At 32.8% G+C, this 26,067-nt stretch overlaps 2 protein-coding genes across 2 annotated transcripts in view; one reads left to right on the top strand and one right to left on the bottom strand.

Annotated features, from left to right (window-relative positions):
• LOC125825616 (protein NRT1/ PTR FAMILY 5.2-like) overlaps nucleotides 1-9,008 on the top strand; it is a 58,747-nt gene extending 49,739 nt beyond the window's left edge. The window contains exons 2-5 of the mRNA XM_049504939.1: nucleotides 2,186-2,340; nucleotides 4,845-5,062; nucleotides 6,557-7,122; nucleotides 7,785-9,008. Of these exons, the coding sequence (XP_049360896.1) occupies nucleotides 2,208-2,340; nucleotides 4,845-5,062; nucleotides 6,557-7,122; nucleotides 7,785-8,694 (1,827 nt within the window). The 5' untranslated portion in view covers nucleotides 2,186-2,207 and the 3' untranslated portion in view covers nucleotides 8,695-9,008. The remainder of the gene's footprint in view (nucleotides 1-2,185; nucleotides 2,341-4,844; nucleotides 5,063-6,556; nucleotides 7,123-7,784) is intronic.
• Nucleotides 9,009-9,417: 409 nt separating this feature from the next.
• Nucleotides 9,418-14,109, bottom strand: LOC125825606 (protein unc-13 homolog). The gene is made up of 5 exons (XM_049504931.1): nucleotides 13,449-14,109; nucleotides 11,974-12,864; nucleotides 10,985-11,437; nucleotides 10,677-10,863; nucleotides 9,418-10,462 (listed from the first exon to the last, which is right to left on the bottom strand). Exons 1-5 carry the CDS (start codon nucleotides 14,001-14,003, stop codon nucleotides 9,489-9,491), a joined length of 3,060 nt encoding a protein of 1,019 aa, XP_049360888.1. The 5' UTR covers nucleotides 14,004-14,109; the 3' UTR covers nucleotides 9,418-9,488.
• Between the last annotated feature and the right edge of the window lie 11,958 nt (nucleotides 14,110-26,067).

The raw sequence follows: 26,067 nt of genomic DNA, 5'->3' as shown, positions 1-26,067 counted from the left end.
TGAATAAGATTTTCATTCTAAATTAGATATTTCAGGTTTGAATTTAGAGAATTGAAAAATCCTGATGGAGACTCACATTTTCTCAGGGTAATCTAAATAGACGTTCATCCCACTGCTTAAATAAAAAAGGAAAAAGGGTCAAAAATACCCTCAAATTTGGTTTATTAGTTGACTATACCCTTGCCGTTAAAATAAAGTTATTTATACCCTCGCTGTCACTAAATTCACCATTTATATCCCTCAATTGACGAAAATTCCCAAATTGACTCAAATTAACCCAAATTTTAAAAAAAAACCCATTCCCCATTTTAAACCCAATGCCCGACCCGTCTAAAAACCTAACCCAATAAACATTTAGCCCATTTTCCTTACCCATTCTTTTAAAAGATCTCAAACCCCACAAACTCAAGAACTAATAAATCTTTTACTTTTTCGCAAGTAATAACCTAGATGCAGATGTAAAATTTTCAACTGGAGTTATTGTATTGTTATGGTGTTGAATGAAAATGTAAGGTTTGAGACGGAGTATTTTTATTTTCTGGGTTTTCTTTTGTTGTTGCTGGGATCGTCCCGAATAATGAACAGGGGAGAAAGAAGAAGGAGAAGATTCTCGTTTGTTGCTCTAAGAAAATCAGCAAACAGTATCGATTTTATCATTAAACATCAACCTTCTTAGACTAGTATTGCTTTCCATTCTAATGCTCTGAAAAAAAGAGTCAAATGAATATGGAAATGGGGAATTTCTCGAATACCCAAAAACTCAGATCTATGACAATTTTATTTAATACATATATAAGCAAAAAAAAAAGAAAAAAAAGATGAATATTCATATGCGTTGCTTTAACTTAGATCTGTGATATCGCTGGATTAATAGCTGGCATGCCATACGAAGGAAAGTAGTTGTGACCAGTTGGAGGTGCAAAAGGCATTCTGACTCCTTGATACTGATGATGAGAAGCTGCATGCCATACTAATGTTAGGCTTCTCAAAATCCTTCTTCTGCTTTGAAACAATGTGATCATCTCTAACATTGTACTCCAACAAAAAAATTTCAGCAGATGAATCCTTCACAGATTTGCCTAGAACATTCCATACTAGTTGTTTGGCTTCTTTTGAAAGAATGGATAAAAAGGTTTATTGGGTTAGGTTTTTAGATGGGTCGGAGTATGAATTTGAAATGGGGATGTTTTTTTTTTAAAAAAATTTGGGTTAATTTGAGTCGATTTGGGGATTTCCGTCAATTGAGGGGTATAAATGGTGAATTTAGTGACGACGAGGGTATAAATAACTTTGTTTTAACTGTAGGGGTGTAGTGAACTAATAAACCAAAGTTGAAGGATATTTTTGACCCTTTTCTCAATAAAAAATTATTGATACATGTACAATATGATAATTATTGATAAATCAAGAATCAAATTGAAAGAGTTGAAGAAGTACTCTGTATTTTCTTATTTATAATTAATAAACTAGAGACTCATTTATAGGTACAGGCATAGCATTATGTGTTACACTATATCAAATCATATCTTACACAATATTAATATTAAAAATGTGATTTCTACATAATTAATTAAAACACAATATTCTTCTCGGACTCTTAGAATCATATATGATATTTTGAAATCATATCATATGATCAACACAATCCATGTTTCCTTAGTTATTTATGTACCCACACCCCCACCCCCACCCCCAAAAAATAGTACTGACAAAATTAAGCATATGGTTGATTTGAAAGTGAATTTAAGTTAAATTTTTTTATTTGATTATCCTATCAGGTTAGTAGTTATTTATCATTGAGATTTATCTATAATTATCTTTTTTTATAGTTCGACTGTATAAATATTCTTTTATACTTTTTTTAGTATTTGATAATCATATTAGACTGATCATAATTAATTAATCTAAATTTTAGTCACATAAGATTCATTTAAGAAAAAAAACACGTTCTAACAGGATCTAATTTAAATTCAAAAGTCAAATTTAAAATCTCTAATTAAGGGTGAAGATTTTTTATTCATCCCGGCAGAGACCTTTTAAGTATACCTTAAACTCTTGAATGACTCAAGATAGAGAAAAAGTTGTGGTCTATATAAAGGTAGTAGTGATAACAAACTTTCTATACTTTCTCAATAATGTTTTTATTTTTTTTTGAAGTTTTAGCATAACATTTGACTAAAGGGGGTTTTATCCATTTCTCTACAATTATGACAACTTCTCAATATGTGGATGAAAATGGACAAGATGATGGATACACAAAAGATGGAACTGTGGATCTCAAAGGCAATCCTATACTTAGATCCAATACTGGTGGATGGAAAGCTTGTTCCTTCATTGTTGGTATGTTATCTTATTAGCTCCCCCTCCCCCCTCGTGGTGCTATAGCCACATATAGCTTAGGGTGGTCAGTCAGATATCTTTCGTCAAAAAATTATAGGGTGGCCAATCAGATATCTTTCGTCAAAAAATTATATTACGCCTCGATGTTGTAGACACACAAATAGGCGTTTGTATATAGTCGACACTCTTTGAAGCCTAGAAGAGAAAAAGTTCATGAGTTATGTTAATGTCATATCTCCATGAAAACCATTCTAAGTGTAGGAATCATCCTCTACACTTACTTCTTTCCACTTGATCAATCCTTTTTTCTTAAATGTATGTGAATAGCAGAAGCTTAGTGCATTCGACTAATCTTTAATGTAATATGAATATATTTGTTTTAAAGAGGTTAAAATGGATAAATTTCTCGTTTCCACAGAAAAAGGAAAATCTTATAAAATTTGTGGTTTCAAGAAAAATCTCAAACATTTATACAATTATAAATCATTTTTCAAAATTTTGAAATTAAATTATTTCTAATCAAGAAAATATAACACTCTGTATCACATAAATTTAGACAATTTTTTTTTATAAATTGGTACCTAATATTTTAGGAACGTGGCCCTAGTTAACCATTTTCCTCAGTTTCAGTACGTGGCTAGACTTTGTCCGATCATATAAGTAGAGTTCCAAAATCATAATCTCATCTAGAAAAAGAATAATGGTCGAAGTCATAATTTTCATTAAGAAAAAATAAAATATATAAAAGTAAAATATATATATTTTTTCTTTTAATCTATGTTAAAAATACTAAACGACAAATATTTTATTTCAAAATGCTATAAGTATAGAATATCATAAGATATTGATCTTTATAACTTGTTGTGTTTTGATTTTAAATATATTCAAAGCTAATGATAACAACATTTAACCAACCGGCTGAAAAACTAGTCAAAAAGTAAAAATAAATAGAGTATACAAAATATCTTTTACTAAAACAAATACTATCTCCAAATATATTCTTTGATACTTCCAAATGGATAATGGAGATCATATTTAGACAAATCCTAGTAGAGTACATGCACACACGTTTTAAAACTCCCTTCCTTATGAATTTAGTCGCTAATTCATCGTTATTTTATTCGTAGCTAATAAAAATATGTTGTTAATTCGTCACTAAATAGAATTAGCTTGCTTAACTATAAAATTTATGTCGCTTAATTATTTTTATAGTAATGCTCTAATAATGCATATAGATGTCCCAAGTTACTATAGTAAAATCTATGTCCGATACCAATATAGGTGGTGATGGTCTTAATCAGATGTTTTGAGTTTTAAGTGCTAGAATGAAAAAAAGTTCTATTACGACTGTTGTCTTTAGAAATGAATCTTGCGTAATTAGAATTTAATCGGAATTTAATTGCGTACCAGACATGACGTCAGGTGGAAAACAAAATTATAAGATTTAGGACTTATTTCATACGGTAAATTAAGACTGATTTGGTAGATCAATTGTAGAAGCAGAGTTAGAATGTTAAATTTATAAGTTCTCAAGAAAACAATTTATTTTTAATATGAATATAAAGTTTATGTTAAATTTATTAAATTTTGCATAATTTATAAATGAAATTGTAGATCCACTTCTGATTAGTTGGCGTGACAAAATCATGAAGTTGCATTTTATCAATGAGTATACTACGTAACTATGTGGAACCCATAATCTAAATAAAGAAAATGCTCTTAAAATTTGGACTATATAATCTTAAAGATACATATTATATAGTTTTTTTTAATAATCTAAAAATATATACTTTATTTAAATTGAAGAAAGAAATGAATGTCCGTTTGATCATATCGAAAATTAAATGCATTGACTTCTCCATCAATCTTTTGGCAGTTGAATTAATACCTTTGTCCAATATTTATTTTGAGTTCAACCGACCCTTAGTTGCAACCAACTCAACCATAAATAATACTCTAAGTTAGAACATTGAATGTGGTGCAGCGGATGACGCTGTTTCTCTCTTAACAAGAGGTTTCAGTTTTGAATTTTGGATATGGAAAAAAATTCTTCGTCAAAAGCGCTTTCACGTATGGATCCCTACACGGCGTGAATCCAATGCAGATTCCAAATAACAGATAAAAAATCATTAAAAAATTAAGTTAGAATAGCCCAAGACCGATGAGCTCATTCTCAAGCGAGAATCTAACTTAAAAGTTACGAGTTCACACGAACCTAGTAATTTCTGCACAAATTTATATAAACAATAATTGTATATCAATTATTATTAAAGGCGCAACTAAAATTTATAGTTTATCATACCATAACTTTTTTTACATGTTGAATTTAAATAAATTATTTATACAAAATAAATATTATTTTTTTAACACAAATATAATATTTAAATCATGTTATTGAGTTTAATCGAACTCGTAATTATTACTATGACTTCATCCTCAATTATTTGACTTTATTATTATGATTGGCAATATAATTTTTTTTTTTTTTTTTGATGAATTTGCAGTATATGAAGTTTTCGAACGTATGGCATATTATGGTATATCATCAAACTTGGTAATATATTTAACAGAGAAATTGCATCAAGGAACTGTTAAATCATCAAATAATGTCACAAATTGGGTTGGAACTGTATGGATGACTCCTATATTGGGCGCCTACTTTGCTGATGCTCATCTTGGACGTTATTGGACTTTCTTGATTGCATGTGGCATATATCTCTTGGTACGTATTGATAATTTCCGTAGCTAATTTCATATTTTCTAGTAATAAGGACACGTATCTAAACTCAAATATTCCTTTTGTTAAGATGACACTTAGTTTGAGGCAGAAGAAGTATATGACTAAAGCCTAGGATCGGATTATTTGAATAAGAACAGATTAAAATAGACCGAGTTAATAAATAGATCCTCAATTTGTTAGAAAATAATGTGTTGTAATTTTGTTATACCAAACTTGTTGACTTAATGTAAGAATACTCATATCCAATTATTGGGTAAGAAAAAACTCTAATCTTATATATATGTCATCAATATGAAAGATTGACCTAGGACGAATTGTCATGTTCATGTATTTGATTTAAAATAGTATAAAAGTAAGGAAAATGTCAGAAATTATTTATTTTTCTACTTGACAACTTGATGTGACGTGATTACCAAAAAGATTATAAAACAAATAATATTGAAGTCACAACAAAGATATAATAGGACCACTATTATATTTTCTTGTATTTACTTCCTTCGATTTAAAATAATTGATGATCTCGATTCAAAATAATTAATATTTTATAAAATTAAGAAGATATTTTTTTTTCTCAAATTTGTCCTTGTCATATTTCTAATTCTCATGATAATTATATATCAAATTGAAAAGAAAAAAATTATAACTGGTGATATTTTAATCAAAATTCTTCTCTATTTTTTAAGAGAGAATAGATTTCTTAATTTATGAGCTCGATTTTAAAATATTAATTATTTTGAATCGAAGGGAGCAAGATTTGTCAGTTCAGTCTATATTATTGACTCTAGAGAGTCTATTTTTGGAATTTTGCTTGAATTTTTCACTATATACAAATACCTTTTCTTTGTTTTCTTCTGCAAGTTGCTTTTTCCTCTAAATTATGTTCAAAGTTGGTGTACTTGTCTAGAAAATTGGTTCAAATTAATTTGGTTGGTTAAAAACGTGTTCTAGTAGATCCCCCCCACCATTTGGTGGAAGCTAGCGCAACACATGATGTGAAAATTAGATATATATTATAAGTATTAAAAAATTGATATTTAAATGAAAAATGATAAAATTAATCAATAATTATCTACCAAGTTTCAGTCTTGAGCTAGTTGACCTCAAAGATTTCTAAATTATAAAACAATGAGAAAAATATCATTTTACGTATGATGAAAAAAAATTCCTAGACAAGTCTGAAAAGCAATGATTGGTCGATCCTATACAGTTTGACCTTGTCTTGAGAACACATTATGAGATATGTTGAAACGGGCTAATTGATTGGTCATATGCATGCTAATGGATTATGTATGTTATTACAGTTCTAAGAAATTTGTTTGGTGTCTCGAAATTGTAGTATTTCTATCGATAATTGTGTCAACTTGATTGTTATTGCATGTTAGTACTAATGACAATTCCATATTTACTGATCGGAACGTCCATTAGAAATTCGCGTTTTTTTCATAATTAACCAAATGTCATTAAAAATTGTCACAGGGTATGTCACTACTAACACTAGCAGTATCAATCAATGGCCTAAAGCCTCCTCATTGTTCCAATCCAAGTTCAATTGACTGCAAAAAAGCATCCACACTTCAACTAGCTGTGTTCTTTGGTGCACTCTACACCTTAGCCGTCGGTACGGGTGGCACGAAACCCAACATATCGACGATCGGAGCCGATCAATTCGACGAATTTCACCATAGGGAAAAATCACAAAAACTTTCATTTTTCAATTGGTGGATGTTCAGCATTTTCCTAGGGACACTATTTGCTAACACTGTGCTTGTTTACATTCAAGACAATGTGGGCTGGTCACTTGGATATGGGCTTCCAACATTGGGCCTTGCTATATCTATAATGATATTTTTGGCTGGATCATCTTTTTATAGACATAAAAAGCCCAGAGGAAGCCCATTTACAAGAATGGCTAAAGTCATTATTGCTTCATTAAGGAAATGGAAGATTAAAGTCCCTAATGACCCAAAAGAGTTCTATGAACTTGATTTGGGAGAATATACCAAAAATGGAAAAGTTAGAATTGACTCCACTCCTACTTTGAGGTTTGTACATATTATACTTGTTCGACAAAATTTCTGGGAAGTCAAAAGTGTTTATTTTAGAAAGTCAGAGTCGTTTGGCCAAGCTTTAGGGAAAAAAGGAGAATGTTTTTGAGTACTAGCATTTTTGGTAAAAAATACTTTTCAAGATAAGCAGATTTTAGAAGCTTGACCAAATAGACTATTAGTTATATACACCAATGGTATACATAATTTCTGAGAAGTCAAAAGTGTTTATTTTAGAAAGTTGAGTCGTTTGACCAAGATTTAGGGGAAAAAAGAGAATGTTTTTGAGTACTAGCATTTCCAATGAAAAATACTTTTTAAGATAAACAGATTTTAGAAGCTTGACCAAACAGACTAGTTATATACACCAATAGTATACATAAAACACTTTTATACAAATAGTGTAATTTAACCAATAATAGCAATATGTTACTTATCTTATTTGTTTAGAGCCTACCCTTACTATAAACAAGTACTGGTATTTTACTTGACACGAAGTTTAAGTTATTAGTTTAGCGTGCTTATATGATATAGGAGTACTAATGGTGATGGAAGAGTATACATAAAAAGTGTGTAGTTCAATGAAATTTAATACGATTTCTCGATATGGAAAAAGTGTCATATAAATTGGATATGACGGATTTTCATGTTTGATGCAGGTTTTTGAACAAAGCTTGTGTTAAAGTAGATACAACTAATCCATGGATGTTATGTTCAGTTACTCAAGTAGAAGAGACTAAGCAAATGCTAAGGATGATACCAATTTTGATTGCTACATTCATTCCAAGTACAATGTTAGCTCAAATCAACACACTTTTTGTCAAACAAGGCACAACTCTTCAGAGAAACATTGGTAGTTTCAGCATCCCTCCAGCTAGTCTAAGTGGATTCGTTACAATATCGATGCTAGTCTCCGTTGTGTTATATGATCGTTTCTTCATGAAAATTGCCAAAAGATTGACGAAAAATCCAAGAGGTGTAAACATACTTCAGAGGATGGGAATTGGAATGGCTTTCCATATTGTGATCATGTTAGTTGCATCGTTCGTTGAGAGGTATAGGCTTAGTGTAGCAAGGGATCATGGACTAGTCGAAAATGGTAAACAAGTACCGTTATCCATTTTTATTTTGTTGCCTCAATTCATTCTTATGGGAACTGCTGATGCATTCTTGGAAGTAGCCAAGATTGAGTTTTTTTATGATCAAGCACCAGAAGGCATGAAGAGTCTTGGAACTTCTTATTCAATGACTAGTCTTGGTGTTGGGAGTTTCATTAGCAGCTTCTTGCTTTCGACAGTTTCTCATATCACCAAGAAGCACGGGAATCATAGAGGATGGATATTAAACAACCTGAATGCATCTCATCTTGACTATTACTACGCGTTCTTCGCGATACTCAACTTATTGAACTTCTTCTTTTTCCTGTTTGTGAGCAAGTTTTATGAATACAAAGCTGAAGTCTCTGATTCACTGTCTGTGCTAAGGCAAGAATTGGAGATCGAATCGACACATCGGGTAACTAATAGCCAAGAAGCTTCAACCAACACACAGGTGAATGGTTCTACATAGGATTTTAACTAACATATATATTTTGCTCCAAACTTCTTTTCTGTTTTATAGCTAGGTAGTGTACTATATTGTCTATGGCTCGGTTCCTCCATAAATGCCGCTGCACCCATGTCAGATCCTCCGAAAATGCAGCCTCACAGTCGGATCATCCGAATATTTTGCATTTTTGGAGGATCTGACACTGATGCACCAGTATATTTTGAGAATCCGAGCAATATAGCTATACGGGGCAATAGTTTTGTGCACCTCCTTTCTCTTTGTTATGATTTTCACACGATTGTAATGATAATCAGTTAAATATAGTTGTTACGAGATATGCAAAGCCATGCTTGTCTTATTGAACAGCATTTTCAATTTCATAGCTGATATCTCTAAATGAAATAGTTCATAATCTGAGTAGAATTTTATGGTCTATTTTCTCTAGAAATTTCGTCTCCAACTCGTATGCTAATATAATAATATTCACTATATACAATAATATGTGGTCAAAATAATGATCTCTCAAGACATACAGAAGATAGCAGAAGTATTTTACATTAGCGTGTTCCACCACGTAGAGTAAAGTACTGATAATGCCTAGTCGAATGAGGAAAAGAAGAAGAAAAAATAGTATACTGCTCTCTCAAGTGACTCAGGGCTTTTTAACTTATCATCCATCCTTTGAAATCCTTCAAATGAATCAATCTTATAGCAGATTCTCTGTAAAAATCCGTCTTCCTTCCGTTTTCTTTACCTTTCCTGTTATTTTTTTTGTACATGTGATATTTTTTTTATGATATGTTGGCATGTGTTCTCTAATATGGCCTCCTTTTTGCTAATTGAAATGTTTTCTTCAAGAAGTGATTAGCAACTTTGTCATTTCTATGACAAACTACCCTCAAGATTGTATTGGGATCTGCTCTATTCCATCTTCCTGTTGTTGGAGGCATAGGTAGTTTCTGTCCTGATCCCACAACTCCCATTCCACTAGCTTCACATGCCACAATGCTGAAATCTTCAACCAATTGCTCAGTTGATTGTCCCATTAAAGCTATCACCCCCTCGACCGTCTCAGCTTCTGTGTCCACAACATCCTCTACTACCAATCCTTCACCACAAGTACAGAACACCCTCTTTAGGCTCTCAAAGTCCTCTTCTATTATCTGATGATCAGCTCTCGAAAAGAGTCTTTTGCTTCCTCCGGCTAGTAGAACCATGAGGTAGGCCTCGAATGAAGCCTTCATCACTTCTTTTAAGGCCAATGGCTGAGCCTTGTCAGTGAGGATCGCGCATAAAAGAGTGAGGTTTTGCTTGAGTGCCCTTAATGCTGGTTGTATACGTGTGCTCTCAACGTCCCTGATATAGAGGTTGCCGTAGAATACACAGTGAGAATCGAAGAAAATGAGACGATAAGCAGCAACTTCTGATACATGTTGTACAGCTACTTGGATGGCTGAACGTGTGTGATCAAAGTAGGAGTAGCTCCCTATCTGTCTATTCTTGCTGTGACGACTTCTTGGAGTAGGGACAGTTTTCGAGGAGATTGATAGAGTTTTATCAAGGGAATGGAGTTGTAGAAGAAAGTAATGCAAAGTGTTTAGCCTTATATATAGGCGTTGTGTCCCTCGGCTCGTTGAAAGGCGGGGATGATTGCCTTCATCTGCTATATGATGGTTTTGTTCATCTGCTCCTACACTGCAAACAGCAAATTTCCACAGTTTGGAAAACCTTGAATCTTGGCTACATCTTGTTAGAGGAGGAAGTGTAGGAATGTAGCTTTGCTTTGACCCTATAAAAGGAACCAAAGACAAAAGAACAGATTAACTATTTGAGCACTATAGTTACGAGTTTAGCAGAACCTAGTAACTTTGGCTCAAACTTTGTATATTCATTAAAACGTTTCATTTATTATGTACTTATTCAAAACTCATAAACTAAAAAATATGGCGTTGCCTCGGTCTTGAGGTATGAAATGAAGTGAGTTTTAGGAATTGTGTTCTTACCACATGATGTGACAAAGGTAACATATTCCTTGAACAGATGCTCAAAGCCAACAGCAAGATCCTCTACTAAGTCCTCTGACATGGCCATTGGGATTTCAAAGAAATTGTCCACAGCTTCCTTGGCATGTCTCATTAGATCAACTGCTGATTGTGCATATGGCTCACTTTTGGATTTTGGATTCCATGTCTGCATATCAAAGTTTACTACAGTGTCGGAACCAGGATTTTCACTAAGTAAATTCAAAACATAAAGAAGTAAACACACGAAGAAGCCAAGGGGACCGCGCCCCTAACAGAAAAAGACTTACTTCAGTTTCTTTTGCCCTCATAATAATCTCCTTTCCTTTCTTCAACCTTTCTTGAATCCATTTTCTCAGAAGATTCATTATGATTGAATCAGTTTCATAAGGAATCATCTCTGACAATGTGTCTTTGCCTCCATCCTCACATTCATCCGAATCCTCCACGACCATTTGGATTAATACTTTTTCGAGTTTTCCAGCCTTCTGCAATACTGAAACTGTCTGTTTTGTGAGCAAAGTCGCGCCCGTGAGATATTGCTTCAACAAAGTTCCATAGCAAGAATGTAATGCCACAGCTGCTACTCCTGCTGCAATAGGATGCCACTTCTTGAGTACAGGGCTGAAAGTTTCCTTCTCCTTAGTTGCTAATTCTTCAGTTTCATCGGCTAACTTAATTAGTGTCTGACTCACTTCTTCCAATTCAAAACTTGCTCCATCTATGCTCATTTCTTCCAATATCTATTTTACACATCAAAAAAGAAAAATAGTGTTACATCAAAGAAACCTGAAAATAAATAAATCCAAATCCCAACAGAGACAAAAAAAACATTAGGTGATTTCTATTCATCTGTCCTAGCCTTGGTGAACAGAGTTATCTGGTATCTATTGCTAGTGGGAGGTGGCAGGTATCCTTGGAGTTGGTCGAGGTGCGTGCAAGATGGCCTAGACACCACAGATATAAAAAAAAAAAACTGAAAGGGATGAAAGCTATGTTGCTCAAACCCTCCAAAAATACTTCCACGCCTCTTTCGGATCCTCTAAAAGTGCATAGCTTTTGAAGGATTCGACAAACACCCGAGAATATTTTTAAAGAGTCCAAGCAACATAGGTTGAAAGAAAGGCTAAAATACTAAAGTTTAACATCTATGACTCAACTTCAAGGAAAATAGAAACTAAGGAATGTGACATGTTATAATGAGGATTGAAATACACTAATCATAGTGTAGAAACTCTTTATATTGTCAGTATATATAACTTAAATCCAGAATACTAACCTTAGCAAATGCATCCCTCATGGACGAACGAATAAAGTAACAAACTTTATTTCCATCTGAATCATCCTCTGCGAGTTCATCCCTTTTCTCAAAAACATCAGATGTATATCCTGGAACATCTTCCTCTAATATCTTCATCGCCGCGAAGAATAAAGGAAGATTATTCTCCAACAATCCAGCACTCCCCCTATTGAAACTATCATGATAGTTAACCAATCTTTTCTCCGACCATTCCCTCATCGATATCAACACATTTGCCAACATCTTAACATAAAAAGGCTCCATATCAACTTTCTTAGCATCAGTAGCAACTTCAGTACTCAACATGATCATCGCTGCGCCTAAAAGATCAGGCTCAACCTGGCCAGTGACGATGTACTGCTCGAATAACACCCAAGTGAAACACAAGTTATGAATTGACTTGTTGACACCCAAAATCACCCATGTTTTTTTCATCAATTCAAGAAGCTCGTCGACTTCATCAAGAACCATTGTATCGTCTTTTAAGTCGAAAACAGAGGATAACAGAGCAGTATAAATGTGGATATTTAAAGGGAATCCATCAGCCCAATGACAAATATCAGTTGCTGAACCATCACTTGTTCTCCAGGCTAAGGACACTACTGAATTGCAAAGTGCTCTCATTGTCTCCGAATTCTTGCCAGTGTCGATGGCTTTCGTTTCAGCTGATCTTATGATCTCTCTGAAGCGTTTAGCGGATGTGTTTGATTTTTCTACTGGTAGTGAAGGGTAAAGGAGAAGGCCTGCTTCAAGGATTCCAAACTGACGTTTTTGCCATTGATGGTATTCGTGAGAATCGTTGAATTCGGATGGTTTAAGATGGCGTAATAGCTCTAATGGTAAGATTATTGTCTCTGCTCTTCTCCCCATCTGTACAAAATTTCACAAATATTTGTTCAGTTTGTCATAGTCTTCAATTCTTGAACTCATCCACATAGAAAAGGTCTTATATATGAGCCTGTATTGCTCGAACTCTTTAAAAATGTCGCTAATTGTGTGCTCGATTCTCCAACAATAGTGTATTTTTTGAGGTTCCGATACAGGTGTAGCAACATTTTTGAAGAGTCTGAACGACATAGCTATGGACTAGTACTCTGTACTCCATCCGTATAATCTATATTGATCAGACTCTCCAAAAATATTGTCGTATCCTTATTATCAAACCCTAAAACAATGCACTACTTTTAGAGGTTCCTACATACACTCAATGACATTTTTGAAAAGTCCGAGTAATATATGTTATAATTTATATGAACCTATTTGATTGAGAAAAAAATTAGGTATACTAAGGGTGTGTTCGGTATGGAGTAAAATATTTCCCTTCGTACCGAACATACCGATTGAGCTCTACAACGTAGTCATTTTCCTTTTTTTTTTTTTGTGTGTGTGTGTGTGTTTTTTTAAAATGCATGCAAAAAGACATTAAACATGCAAAATAGACATAATGTACGTACTTGTCCAACAAGAGTTCTCATGAGAGTTTTACGTAGCCTACTATCACTTTGCTCCGACACCCTCATTTGCCGCCTCATAATCTCGGCCGACGTCATCGGTCTCCGTGCCCTCGAATGGGGCACGGTGAATCCCACCTTGGGGCTAGCACCGCCCCCAGGGGACGAGGGGTTGCCTCCATAAGAGCTAGCTCTTCGTGAACGTGACCGTTTCAACATCTTCAACCCTAGCGCGGTTTTCACCTTGCTAGTCACGGCCATCCCTACCCCAGATGGCTTCACCGGTGATCCGGGGCTGGTAGATCCAACCCTGGACCCGCTTCCATCTCCTCCTTCAGACGGATTATGATACGAGATAGCCGTCCTACTGCCAAACCCCGGTGATGACCGACATGCGGTGAAGAATATCTCGTAAGCCGTGTCGCGGAAATGGTCACGATGAAGACCGTCAATATTTTCAAATGGCCAAATAAGGTCAATGTCAACGGACACAACATCTTCGCCAATAGTATTTGCATGGCGAAGATGTTGTGTCATGGTGGTCGTAGTAGGTGCCATTATATATGAGCTAGCTGCTATGACAAACTACGCGACGGATATGTAAATTTGTCAAATATCCGGCCGTAGAGGGCGGAGAGAGAAGCCGGTGAACATTAGAATTTTTTTTTTTTCGAGGCGAAGAATGAAAGAAGCGAGAAAGAGAGAAAGAAAAACAAATAGTAGACAAAATAATAGATGGTTATGTGAAACTCTTAATTTGTATTTCTCCGATAAAAACGAAGAACCAAAGGTGGTGAAACAAGAGATAATTAGTCACACTCCCAATATTTTTTTAAAAATAGTAAAGAAAAAAAAAGATTTATATTATATTTATTTATTTTCTAGAGGATAATTATTACACACATTTTGTTTCTAATTTGATTTTTCGCTCGATGTCTGATATCTTTATTACCGTCCAACTAAATCCAAATTCTAGTTGATTAATGTCGATACACATAAGGATGTCATGTACACATGACACAACTAGTTATTGTGCCGAGAAGGAGCAACAACATTGAAGGCATTTACAAAGTTGGATTTGGGACCCAGACCCAATAATTAACAACTATCTAAAAGGAAGACGGATGAGAAAAAACGATTTATGTAAATTATTGAAAAAAATGTCTAGTCCTCTCATCTCTTTTCTCCGAGTTTTGCTTTTCATCCCTTTCTTCTACCCGTGTTCTTCGATTTCCCTTTTAGTTCTTAAATTCCTTTGTAATTCCAATTACGAGTTAATGAAATATATCTATCAGTTATTTGAGTTTGAATTGTGTTAGCCTAGTTATTGAATTTGTTACAAATTATGACAATAATATTCAGTTTCTTAGTTATTAGTAAAAGTCTAATATTTAATAGTACGAAGAGTCTACTACTTTATTTTATATGCCTATATATGATTAATGAAACTCAAACTCAAAAGCAAAGTTAGGAATTTATGGGTTCTGAGTTCTGCAATAATTATTTTAAGTGATAATAAGTAGACTTTAAATTTAATATTTATACATATTTAATGAGCTTATTAACACAAACACATTATCTGAGCAAAATTCATAAAAATTTCGATCGAACTCACATGCAGATTATCAACTCTGACTTCGCATAATATATACAATAACATCCAAAATGTAATCCTTTAAGATTATAGAATTTTGTTTTTGGGGATATTTTTTTTGTCTATAATTTAACTCATATTTTCTTTTATATTGTTTTTTTTTCGTTCTTTGATTTATCGTTGTTCAAAATATACGATTATTAACTCACACATTGTCATGTTATTTTGATTTCAACAACATATAATGGTGACAAATATATCACGATCTAAGAAAATTATAAAATGACGTGACAAGTAGATTCTCCTTTTAATATGTCAATGATAAATCTTTATAGACGAAGGCATCTAAAAAAATGTATATTTGTCGTCCATTCATTAATTGGCATATGTTCTAAATTGTTTATATTAACTCAACAAATATAAGATATGACAATTAAAAAAAGGAAAATTTATACCGAATGACACACATTTAGCCTATTTTAGATATCGTGGCAATATTTTAAGAAAATAGTGATTCGTGGCTATTTTTTCCAAATCTTGTTATTTCTCTGATTTGTATAATTTGTTTGATTTGTATAAATTCAGAATTGGCATGATTCAGTTCCTGATTGTATAAATCCAGAATTTTGTATATGCTTACCCTAACTATTTGTATATACTATTTATGAAATATTCACAATAAATTATCATGCTTGGATATTGGCAAGTATAACACCCCGGAAATCTAATGACCTAAACTAAAGCCTAACATGTGGTCTAGTACCCTAAATAGGATTAACATGAGGATTTGAGTCCTAAAATAACTTCCCTAAGTTTGTACTAAGGTGTTAGTCTCTAAACGTCAAGGCATGACCCCCCAAGGACCAACCAATGGTCCTTGAGGAGGTCCTTAAATTGCAGCCAAAAACCTGCCTGAAGGCAGTCACCTACGAAAGAGGCACCCACGGCTCGTGGGTGGACACACACCCCGTAGGTGGGGGTCGTGAGTGAAGACTTAGTCTTCCCCCAAACTCCCCCAAAGCTCCAAGTTTTAGTCACAAACCACACTTGTACAGTACGGTCTGTGGACCAACTCACGCCCCGTAAGTGGGGGCTCGTGAGTGAGGCCTGGACCAAGGCCAAAAGACTAGCCTCAGACCCAACCCACGAGTGACCAGTACGGTCCGTGGGTGCATCCACACCCCGTAGGTGGGAGGTCGTGGACGAGGTCTGCAAAAGTTGTCTTGAGCTTGGCCAAGTGAGGGGTAGTTTCGTAAATTCTAAATCAATTAATTAAGGGTGGGGACGGTTATTATTAGTTATTTTAGACCTATACAAATACTTCTAAGTCATTAAACTCCACTTAACACTTCATAACTCACAAGACTCAAAACCAACTCTCTTCTCCAAAAAATTCTCTCTCTAGGACTCCATTAAAGAACCAAGTCAAGGCCAAGCTAGGGGATCCAAGAACCAACCTTTCTTCTCCAATTTCTTGTGAAAATCAAGCTAAGGTATGGATGCTTTTCATCCTTGGGTAGCTATCACCCAAGGAGCCCCTTCAAACTATGTTTCTAAGACTTCAAAACTTAGGGTTTTCAATCTACATCATGGGTTTTCTTCCAAAACAATTTTAATTGTTTAATTATGGTTTATTATGATTGATTATGATGATTTATGGTTGGATTAATGGAGTATTGATGGATTTTTGATGAAAATCTCCTATGGACCTATGATTCCCATTTCTTCCTAAATTGTGAACTAAGGTGTGACTTGATTGATCACGGAAGCTTGACAATTGATTATGTTTACATGAATTATGTTATTGAATCATGATTTCCCCTATGTAATGTAGTGATTTCAAGAAGTTAGGGTTGAATGTGATTTATAGCCTTGAAGGGAAAATTGCTAGGGTTTGTATATGTTGATGAAGATTCTATATGAACTCATGATTCACCTATGTAATGATGATCCTATGACTATTGTGTATTGGTGGTATTGATGCAAGAACCTTCTCCCCTACACCTTTACACATGACTATGCATGAAAGGACTATGATTATGATATTAATGTTGTGTTGATTGAAAGGTTATTTTCATAAAACACTATGAACATGATGTGAATGGTTTACTCACATACTAAGGATTCTAAGGGTGAAAGGCCATTCTCACCTAAAGAATCCATGAGCTATCATGATACTATGATGATTTGAGTGCTAGGCATTCTTCCATGAAAATGAATATAAAGTAAAGACTTAACATGATTATTAAAGGGAATTAAGCTTAGCACCGAGTGGATAGGAGCATGAGATGGAAACCTTATACCTCAGTTAGTTTGGATTTCTAGTAGCAATCTCCCTATCCCATAACTATGTGCCCACATAGGTCCTTAGCTAGTGGATCCACCTATAAGATAAACATGTAAGTTCTACCTTAGGCAAGTGAAACACCTCTTTTCGGTGTGGGTTCATGACACTGGATTCCATGTAGCTCACATGGTCTATGTCGGTTAAGCCAATATTTCCCTACATGATAAGAACATGATCCATGATATGACAAGAACAAGAATATGAACTATGGACCAGAACATGAGTCATGTGCTATGATTACTTAAGGGGTTTTACTTAGTGTGAGTGGGGGTATGGGACTTCACTTAAGCATTGCACAAGTAAGCATTGAGAGTGATTGTGGTATGTGCTTGATGACATGATGCTTTATGAGTTAATGTATGCTTTACATGAATACGTACCATGAACATGAACCATGAATAAGAACATGAACATGAACATGAATATGAGCTATATCCATGACTTCTTAGTAAGCTTGCTTAGTATGAGGTGGGGTATGGGACTTCACCTGTACATTGCAAAAGTAGGCTTATAGAGGGGTTATGGTGTGGTTTACTTATGACATGATAATGTATGAATCTATGTATGCATGATATGAATTGATGTAAGAGTGAATTCCTTTATTGTGGACTATGAACATGAATGTCTCTTTGACTATGAGTGTTGACTATGGATGAGGTCAAGATAAGATATGCCTGATTATGGTAGCCTAGGGTTGCTTATGGTATGATTTGACCTTGCAATTACTCTAAATGTGCATGATGGCTTATAAATTTGAAAAAGGTTTCAACTAAATGTCCCTTTTATGCATGTTTTAAGGATTTTTATGCATGGCTCCATACTTAGTACAAATAATTGTGCTAACCCATATTCTCTACATTTTTTTATAAGTATAGGTTCTGATCGTTGAGACGCATTTCTCCTTTCAAGTGAAGCTTGGGTTGACTATTCCCTAAGCTTGGTGAGTCCTCAAGTTCGAGGACGAATTATCCATTTCTAGCTTTCTATCGTATTTTCTATTTTCAAGACTATTGATGAAAAGGGCTATGTCCCTAAGATTGTACTCTAGTGTTTTAGATGGTGTATGAGACAATGTCTAGACTCTTATGATTTTCTTTTATGGAAAGACTTCTATTGTAAAAGTTTTAAATTTTTCCGCATCATTACCATGTCTTATGTTATGAATATGGTAAGGGCTTGTATGAGACCCCTTCGGGGTCAAGTACGCCGTGTTACGTCTAGGGGTACCCCTGAGTCGTGACAACAAGCAAAGTGTACAAACAAAATTCTAAAAATCCTAAATGTTTAAATACACAATTTGTATATATACTTACCCTATTTTTACATTCCAAGCGAAATATACAAACCTCATCCTTCATAACAAATGAAACTATAGTTATGAAGCACAATTATCAAAACTATTACTATAAAACCTTATTATATTTATTATCGTTGTTATTTCTAAAATTTTCTCTTAAAAAACCCTTTATTGATGAAGGCATCTCGGAGAATTATTGAAAACACAGCAAGAAGACATGTAGTAATAATAGAGAATTGAAAAGACTAAAATACCCCCTAAACCTGTAAAACAGACATGTTGTAAGACATACATATCTAAGACATGCAATGACAATTAAAGAAATTTTTAGAGATGAAGGCATCTCAGAGAATATATATTTGCTGTCCATCCATTAATTGGCATATGTTCTAAATTGTTTAAATCAAATCAACAAATATAAGACATGAGAATTAAAGAAATTTTTATAGATCTCAGAAAATGTATATTTGCAGTCCATCCATTAATTGACATATGTTCTAAATTGTTTATACCAAATCAACAACTATAAAACATATATAAATGTATATTTGCAGTCCATCCATTAATTGACATATGTTCTAAATTGTTTATACCAAATCAACAACTGTAAAACATATATAAATGTATATTTGCAGTCCATCCATTAATTGACGTATGTTCTAAATTGTTTATACCAAATCAACAGCTATAAAACATATATATACTAGATAATTTATTCGTGTGTCACATATATTAAGAACTTGAAATATTGTAAAATTCTTACTCTTTAATAACCTTTATCTTCTACATATTTTTAATCATAATATTTGTTCTTGATATAATTAGTTCCTCAATATTATTGGATGATTTCTCATAAATTCGTCAATTGTCACTTTCTTTATTGTGTTTGTACATGTGCAAGTAAAGTATAAGATACTCAATTTGATGACCTATTTACTATTCATTCTTTAGCCAGCAACAGTTAGTTTTTCTTGCTCTTTCATGGCATTGTCCATGAACACCCAAATTTGTCATGTGAAAGATAATATCCCCTTGTATTCTCAAATGTGTGTTCCTTGATTATTCCAGAGCTAGTACATCATAAAAAAATCTCATTAATTAAGTTTTTAAAAACTTTTTTAATTATATTTTTAAAAAATTGAAAATATTTTGAAATATATTGTTTTGGACAAAGAAAGAACAACTAAAGAATACTGAACAAACCAAGTCACATGTTTGTTATTATGAAGGGCACCAACTAGACAAAAATGTAGGAGATAAAAACAACTAAAAATAATTAGAAGAAGACTCTTAGAAGAGTCAAGAAAGGTTACAAGTAGCAGTAGTTATAATAGTAGGGACTCTCCAATTTTTTCTTGTATTAACCATTAACATAGAATAGAAAAGTATTAATATAGAAACATTTAAACTTTTCTGAATAAAGAATGTGAAAGGTTAAGAAGCAATAAGTAAAAATACGTGATAATATCTATCTATTTATCTCTCTCTCTCTCTCTCTCTATATATATATATATATATATATATATATATATATATATATATATATATATATATATATACTACCTTAAAAGGATGAACTCCTAACTTGAATGTTAAATTATTATAATACCTTCAACTTAAAATTGAACAAGTAGACACAGTATCCTATGTTGACACCCAATTTTGACCCGCCACGATAGGAATTAATTTTTTGAGCTTCCTAATTTTCAAATAATTTGGAATAATTGGTTTTGTGAAGAAAAAAAAACTCAAAATATTTCTCAAGTTTTTAAAATGATTTTACTTATTTATGTGATTAACGTGTTTTATATAGGTACACATATTCAATTAGTTTATTATTATTTTTAGTAGTTGAGATGCATCACTTTTTATGCTTATGGGTTAAATAATTTATTAATGTAATCTAGTCTTAATTATAATTACACTTTTAAGACAATTAGTTTAATTATTTTATAATTAAGATCGATTGTTTATTTTGTTAAAATTAAGAAACTCGTTAATTAATTTATATTAATTCGTCTTATTTAATTACTAGCCGAATTTTACTAAATGAATTCAATTTGGCTACATTCCTAATTCATCGGCTAAATTCACAATGCAATTGACCACTCAATTCGGTTAAAATTGTAACTTACTAGACTTTACTTTTACTTCACTATTAGGACCAATTTTTGGGCTTTTATCTTACAGTTTTCAGCTGCCCAACTCTTCCAAACCAGCCTAAATCAGTAAGGCCCATCAACAATGCATTTTCCAGCAACACCATATGTACAGTAGCCCACAAAACAGAGAAAAAACCCATTCCTAAATGACCCAAAACCCAGCCCAACTTCAATTTCAGCAAAGAAATAAGTATAAATTAGACAAATGATATAGTATAATAAAGAAATTACTTCCTTTCCCTACTCTTTCATTAATTACCAAAAATCTCTTTTTTTAGTGTTTTTCGGATACATAATATAGCAGTTTGGATACTTAATATAGCAGCGCGGATACTTTAATTAATAACGGATGGATACTTAAATTATTAAGTTGTTAGCAGCACGGATACTTAATTAACGGGTGGATGCATAATATAGCAACGCGGATACTTTAATTAATAACAGGTGGATACTTAAACTAATAAAGTATCCGGTTAAGTTGAATTGGGGGAGAATAAGAGATTTTTGTATTTTAGTAAAAGAGTAGGGAAATATTGAGAATAGGTAAAGAAGTGTTGTGTATTTAAGTAATTTTCCCAAGAAATAACCCACCAGCTGTACATCAACAACAACACACACCAAACAATACATATAGCGTACCAAATACCGACCCGACCCCAAAACCTATGCGTTCTTCTTCTCCTCCAGCAGTCCAACGCGAAGAAACGAATCCAACCCAGAAATCGACCCAAAACGAGCCCAGCTTCAGCGATTGTGTGTGCCAGAGACAGTACACGGCATCCCTTGTCGTCTCCTTCAGACGTCGATTTCCATCGTACTGATCCCAGCAGAAAAGCAAGCACACATTTTCTCCCCTTTCCTCTTTCGGAATGGGGTGAAAATTGCAAAGAAAAGGTGTCTCTCCTTAATGGTGAAATTTTTTCGAATTTTGAATTCGGAATGGGCCTCGTTTCTGCCCGTTTTTTATCCGTTTCCCCCCATTTCCGAATCCTTTTTTGCTTCTATATATGTTAGCCTTTGATTCACTGTTTGGGAGGGGAGGGGGAGGGGGAGGGGGAGGGGGAATTGATATAAGAAAAAGGGGAATAGAAAATTACAAAGGTGAGACAAGAAATACACAATAAATATTTTCAGACTGTCATTTCTTTGTGGGCTGCTGGAAAGTTATCAGAAGTCTTGGAGTTTTCCGAAGTCACTCTGCTTGTTTTGCCTCAGTCCGCCGCTTCGAAAAAGGTATATTTTCTTATTTTTTATTTTTATTTTTTTTATTAGTCTCCTTGCCTATTAAATTTGTAGTTTACTGTTGGTGTAGATGGTAGATTCTATACTTTCTTTTGCTTGTTTAAATATGAATTTGTCACTCCTAGTATAGTTGGATTTTGTTTGTTTGTTCATTGTCTTTTTTTAGTTTCCTGTAAAAGTTGAATTCTTTTGTTTCGTTGAGTCATTAGCTTTCCATTCCGGAATGTGTGTGAAGTCGTCATATGTCTTTAAAGATGAAATATGGGATGAATCCTCTGTCTTTGTGTTTACAAGGTTTTCAATGTATAGCTCTAGCATGCCTTAATCTGGTTTTGTGTCTCTTAAAATGAAGAATGCAGGTCATATATTGAATTTAGCTTTGGTAAAGTTTAATTGTAAGTCTCTGGTGATTTCCATTTAAAGGTTTTCTGGTACTAGTTTGTATATTTAAAGCTTGACAAAGTGAGGTTGCTTCTTTAATATGTTTGGAATCATAAGTGATCGTTACATACTCTTTGACATTCACTTAGATAATGATTATTAGGAGTTAACATGTGTTTGGTTTGGGGGCTTATTCATCTCACTGTGTATTTGAGGTATCTCATTATTGTTAAAATTTCCATAGCTTTTATGGAAATCATGTGGTTTGTCCCAAGTATTTTTTTTTCTATGATTAGAATCCTAATTTTTATCATTTTTTTTTTTCTTTCTTGCATGAATCCCTCGGTTTGAGTCCATTCGACTCCCTCTTATTCCTTGCATCTCGAGTTGGTTCAAAACTCAACTATCATCTTGAGTAAGCCCGTTCATGGAAAAGTCGGAGGACAAGTTGAAAGCTACAAATAAAGGCTGGAAACTGAAATTACAGTTTCCAAAAGGCCGAAAATAGGCTAAGGTACATCCTGTATACGCCGATATACAGTGGTGTATGTTGATATACAAGTCATAAATTGCAGGGATACATGTCCAAAGGCAAAATACAAATTAAAGCTGATATGCAGGGGTAATACAGGAAAACAGGCCCAAAATACGGCCCGTATACAATGGTATACGTGCGCGTATACATGGATTTTTGAAAGTAAAAAGGGCCAAAAGTACAGGAAATTGCAGCAGGCCCAATAGCAAAAAATGGGCCAAAGGCCCAAAATTTGACATTTCCTTTCTTTGTTACTTATTATTTATTATTACTCCTATTTAGAAATGGGACTCGTGGTGTACGAACACTGCTACATAAATTGTACCAAATGCAATGAAAGTTGTATGACAGGAATGGGACGAAAAAGGTAGTACATTGTACCAAATGCAATGAAAGTTGTATGACCGGAATGGGACGAAAAAGGTAGTACAGAAAATTTAAAATTTGTGCCTATTCCTAATACTAATATAATAATAATATACATACGTGTCAGTTTTTGGACTTAGATCTGCTTGTGCAACAAAGTACGTGTCATTTGACCATCACCTCTTACTCTTTTTTCTCTATTTTTAGTTCATCTTCTCAAATATATCTCTAGCTTTCATCAGTTTTATTGCTTTTTGATTCATTTGTTTTATTTATTGTTCGTTAATTAATTTTCACAAATGGAAAAGTCCCAATCAAGGAAATGAAAAAGTCCTAATATATCATTTACAAATGACTTAAAAAGCATTAAAAATTACAATAATTACCAATTTAAAATATTTAAAAGCTATTTAATAAAATATGTTGACTCTCAGAATTCTATCAGGCTCACATATATTGGGACAGAAAAAATAACATATATCATTTTAAAATTACCAAAAAAGTATTATAAATAATAATAATTAACAACTTAAAATATATATCTTCCTACTATATTATAAAAGGGAGTTTAGGCCCAAATATATATATATATATATTATTATTATTATTATTATTATTTTACTCTTATTTAGAAATGACAGTTAGAAGGACTAACACAACATCAAATAGATGTACCAAAGGTAATACAAGTTGTACTGTATTGGGGCCCACCTCATTAAACAAGTACTACTCCCCACTCATATCAAGACACATGTACTATGTAGGGAGTTAGGAAGGACCAACAACGACAAATATGTAATTTTCTTAAGCTTACCCCACTCATATCACAAAGACACACATACTATGTATAACACATAGATGCTTTTTATATTATCTATGGATTGATCCATTTTCCCCTTGCAGTCTTATAATTCCAAAACCGTTATATTTCTCTTAATTTTCGAGTAAATATCTCAAAAGATCACATAACTTTGAGAAATTATATTGTAAAATTATTCAACTTTATTTTATACTTCTTATTTATATTACTCCTTATTAGAAGTGAGACTTTAGAGGACGAACACGGCACTACAAAGTTGTACACAAAACATTTCAAATTGTACTATAAAATTCATTGTCGCTCATTAATTGTACACGTGTCTTTCAACATATACAACAACCCACATGAATAATTACTTTTCTGACTTTTTTTCCTCAGTTTCTCTCTCTATATATTCATTTTTTTTCCCTTTTTTCTACTTTTCATTCTCCCCTTTTACTCTCTTTAGTTTATCTTTGATCTTAATTTTTCATAGATCTTTAAAATATTTTCAATTATTAATTATTATGAATTATAATATTTTGATTTTTACGTAGTTTACAAATATATAAATTTCATTTTTTTAAAATTGAAGATACCATACGCAAATTTACGATCAAACTTAAACTATTTGATTCTCGAGAAATAAAATGTGTCACATAAAATGGGACAGACGAAGGATAACTCTCAATTAAATTTATTTCACTTTTTATTTTCCATTTTTAACATAATTTTTGAAGTTGGATTTCTAGGAATTCTATTGTAGACCCATTTAAATTTTACCTTTTTGTTTTAAACTAGAGAATTTGGTCGCACTTCGCGCGATCATTAAAAATTAAATATTTTTGATTAATTTTATATTTACTCTGTTGTTTAATCCTAATATTATTGTTTGTTTTAGTACTATGAAGATTGTCAAAAAAATAAAGCTTTTCAAATTTTACACCTATCAAATGAGCAAGAATATATTTTTTATCAAATAAGTTAAAATATATTTGCTAATAACAAATTCTTCCATTGCATGAAGTTGATCCTTTAATATATAATATATATTTCGGTGTACCATTCTCCTTAAATGTCTAAGAAATATCTCGTAATGTGAAATAACACTGTAATACTCCCTATCTCCCTAATTACTTGTCCACTTTTAAATTGACACATTTATTAAAAAATCAATTAATCACATAGTGAGTTTATCATTTTACCCCTATTAATTATGAAGTAGATGAAAAGTTCTGCAATTTTCAATGTAATTAGTGATTTAATTGAGGGTATAATAGGTAAAATTTTTTGCTCTTTCTTGATGTGTCAAAATGGACAAGTAATAAGGGACAACTATAAAAGGAAAAGTGAACAAGTAATTAGGGACAGAGGGAGTACTAAACAAATGCATTAGCAAATGAAATTTATATTAAAAATATATTGAATAATGACGTAATGAAACCTTAATAGAATTTCCTATCTATTTTTATTTTTTTTAAAAAAACTTCACCCTTTCAATTTTGTTATATCTTCTTATTTAGTAGAAGAATCATCATTTATTATATTCTACTCCACCTTAATTTGTACCATCAGAGTTTTAAGAATAAACATTAAATTTTAAATCGAAATAAAAAATCATTGAAAAATGACAAATAAAATAAAATAATAGTATATGAAAATTAAAATAAGGTGCAAGAAAAGCCTTTTCACAATAATTTTTTGAAATATATTGATAACAATTAAAATGGAGTTGTTATTTTATCTTTAAAATTAAGTTTGATTGAATTGAAGTAGTAGAATGAGAAAAAAATATTAAACTAATAACTTTTTAATGTTATTAAATGCATTTTCTTTTTAATTGAGTAGTAGATTAAAAGTTCCGAATTAGGATATTAAAATAATATCTTACTCTCTCCT

The sequence above is a fragment of the Solanum verrucosum genome, unplaced genomic scaffold (assembly GCF_900185275.1).
Source record: "Solanum verrucosum unplaced genomic scaffold, falcon-dt-bn FXZP01000298.1, whole genome shotgun sequence".
Lineage (NCBI taxonomy): Eukaryota > Viridiplantae > Streptophyta > Magnoliopsida > Solanales > Solanaceae > Solanum > Solanum verrucosum.
This window is presented reverse-complemented; position numbering and strand designations above follow the sequence as displayed.

What these genes read in the sequence shown, in the direction of transcription:
- LOC125825606 (XM_049504931.1), bottom strand. Translation starts at nt 14,003, where the DNA reads ATGGCACCTACTACGACCACCATGACACAACATCTTCGCCATGCAAAT. An exon ending in TGAGGGCAAAAGAAACTGAA is followed by an intron (nt 10,864 to 10,984) that starts GTAAGTCTTTTT and finishes TTTGATATGCAG; the next exon opens with ACATGGAATCCAAAATCCAA. An exon ending in TACCTTTGTCACATCATGTG is followed by an intron (nt 10,463 to 10,676) that starts GTAAGAACACAA and finishes TTCCTTTTATAG; the next exon opens with GGTCAAAGCAAAGCTACATT.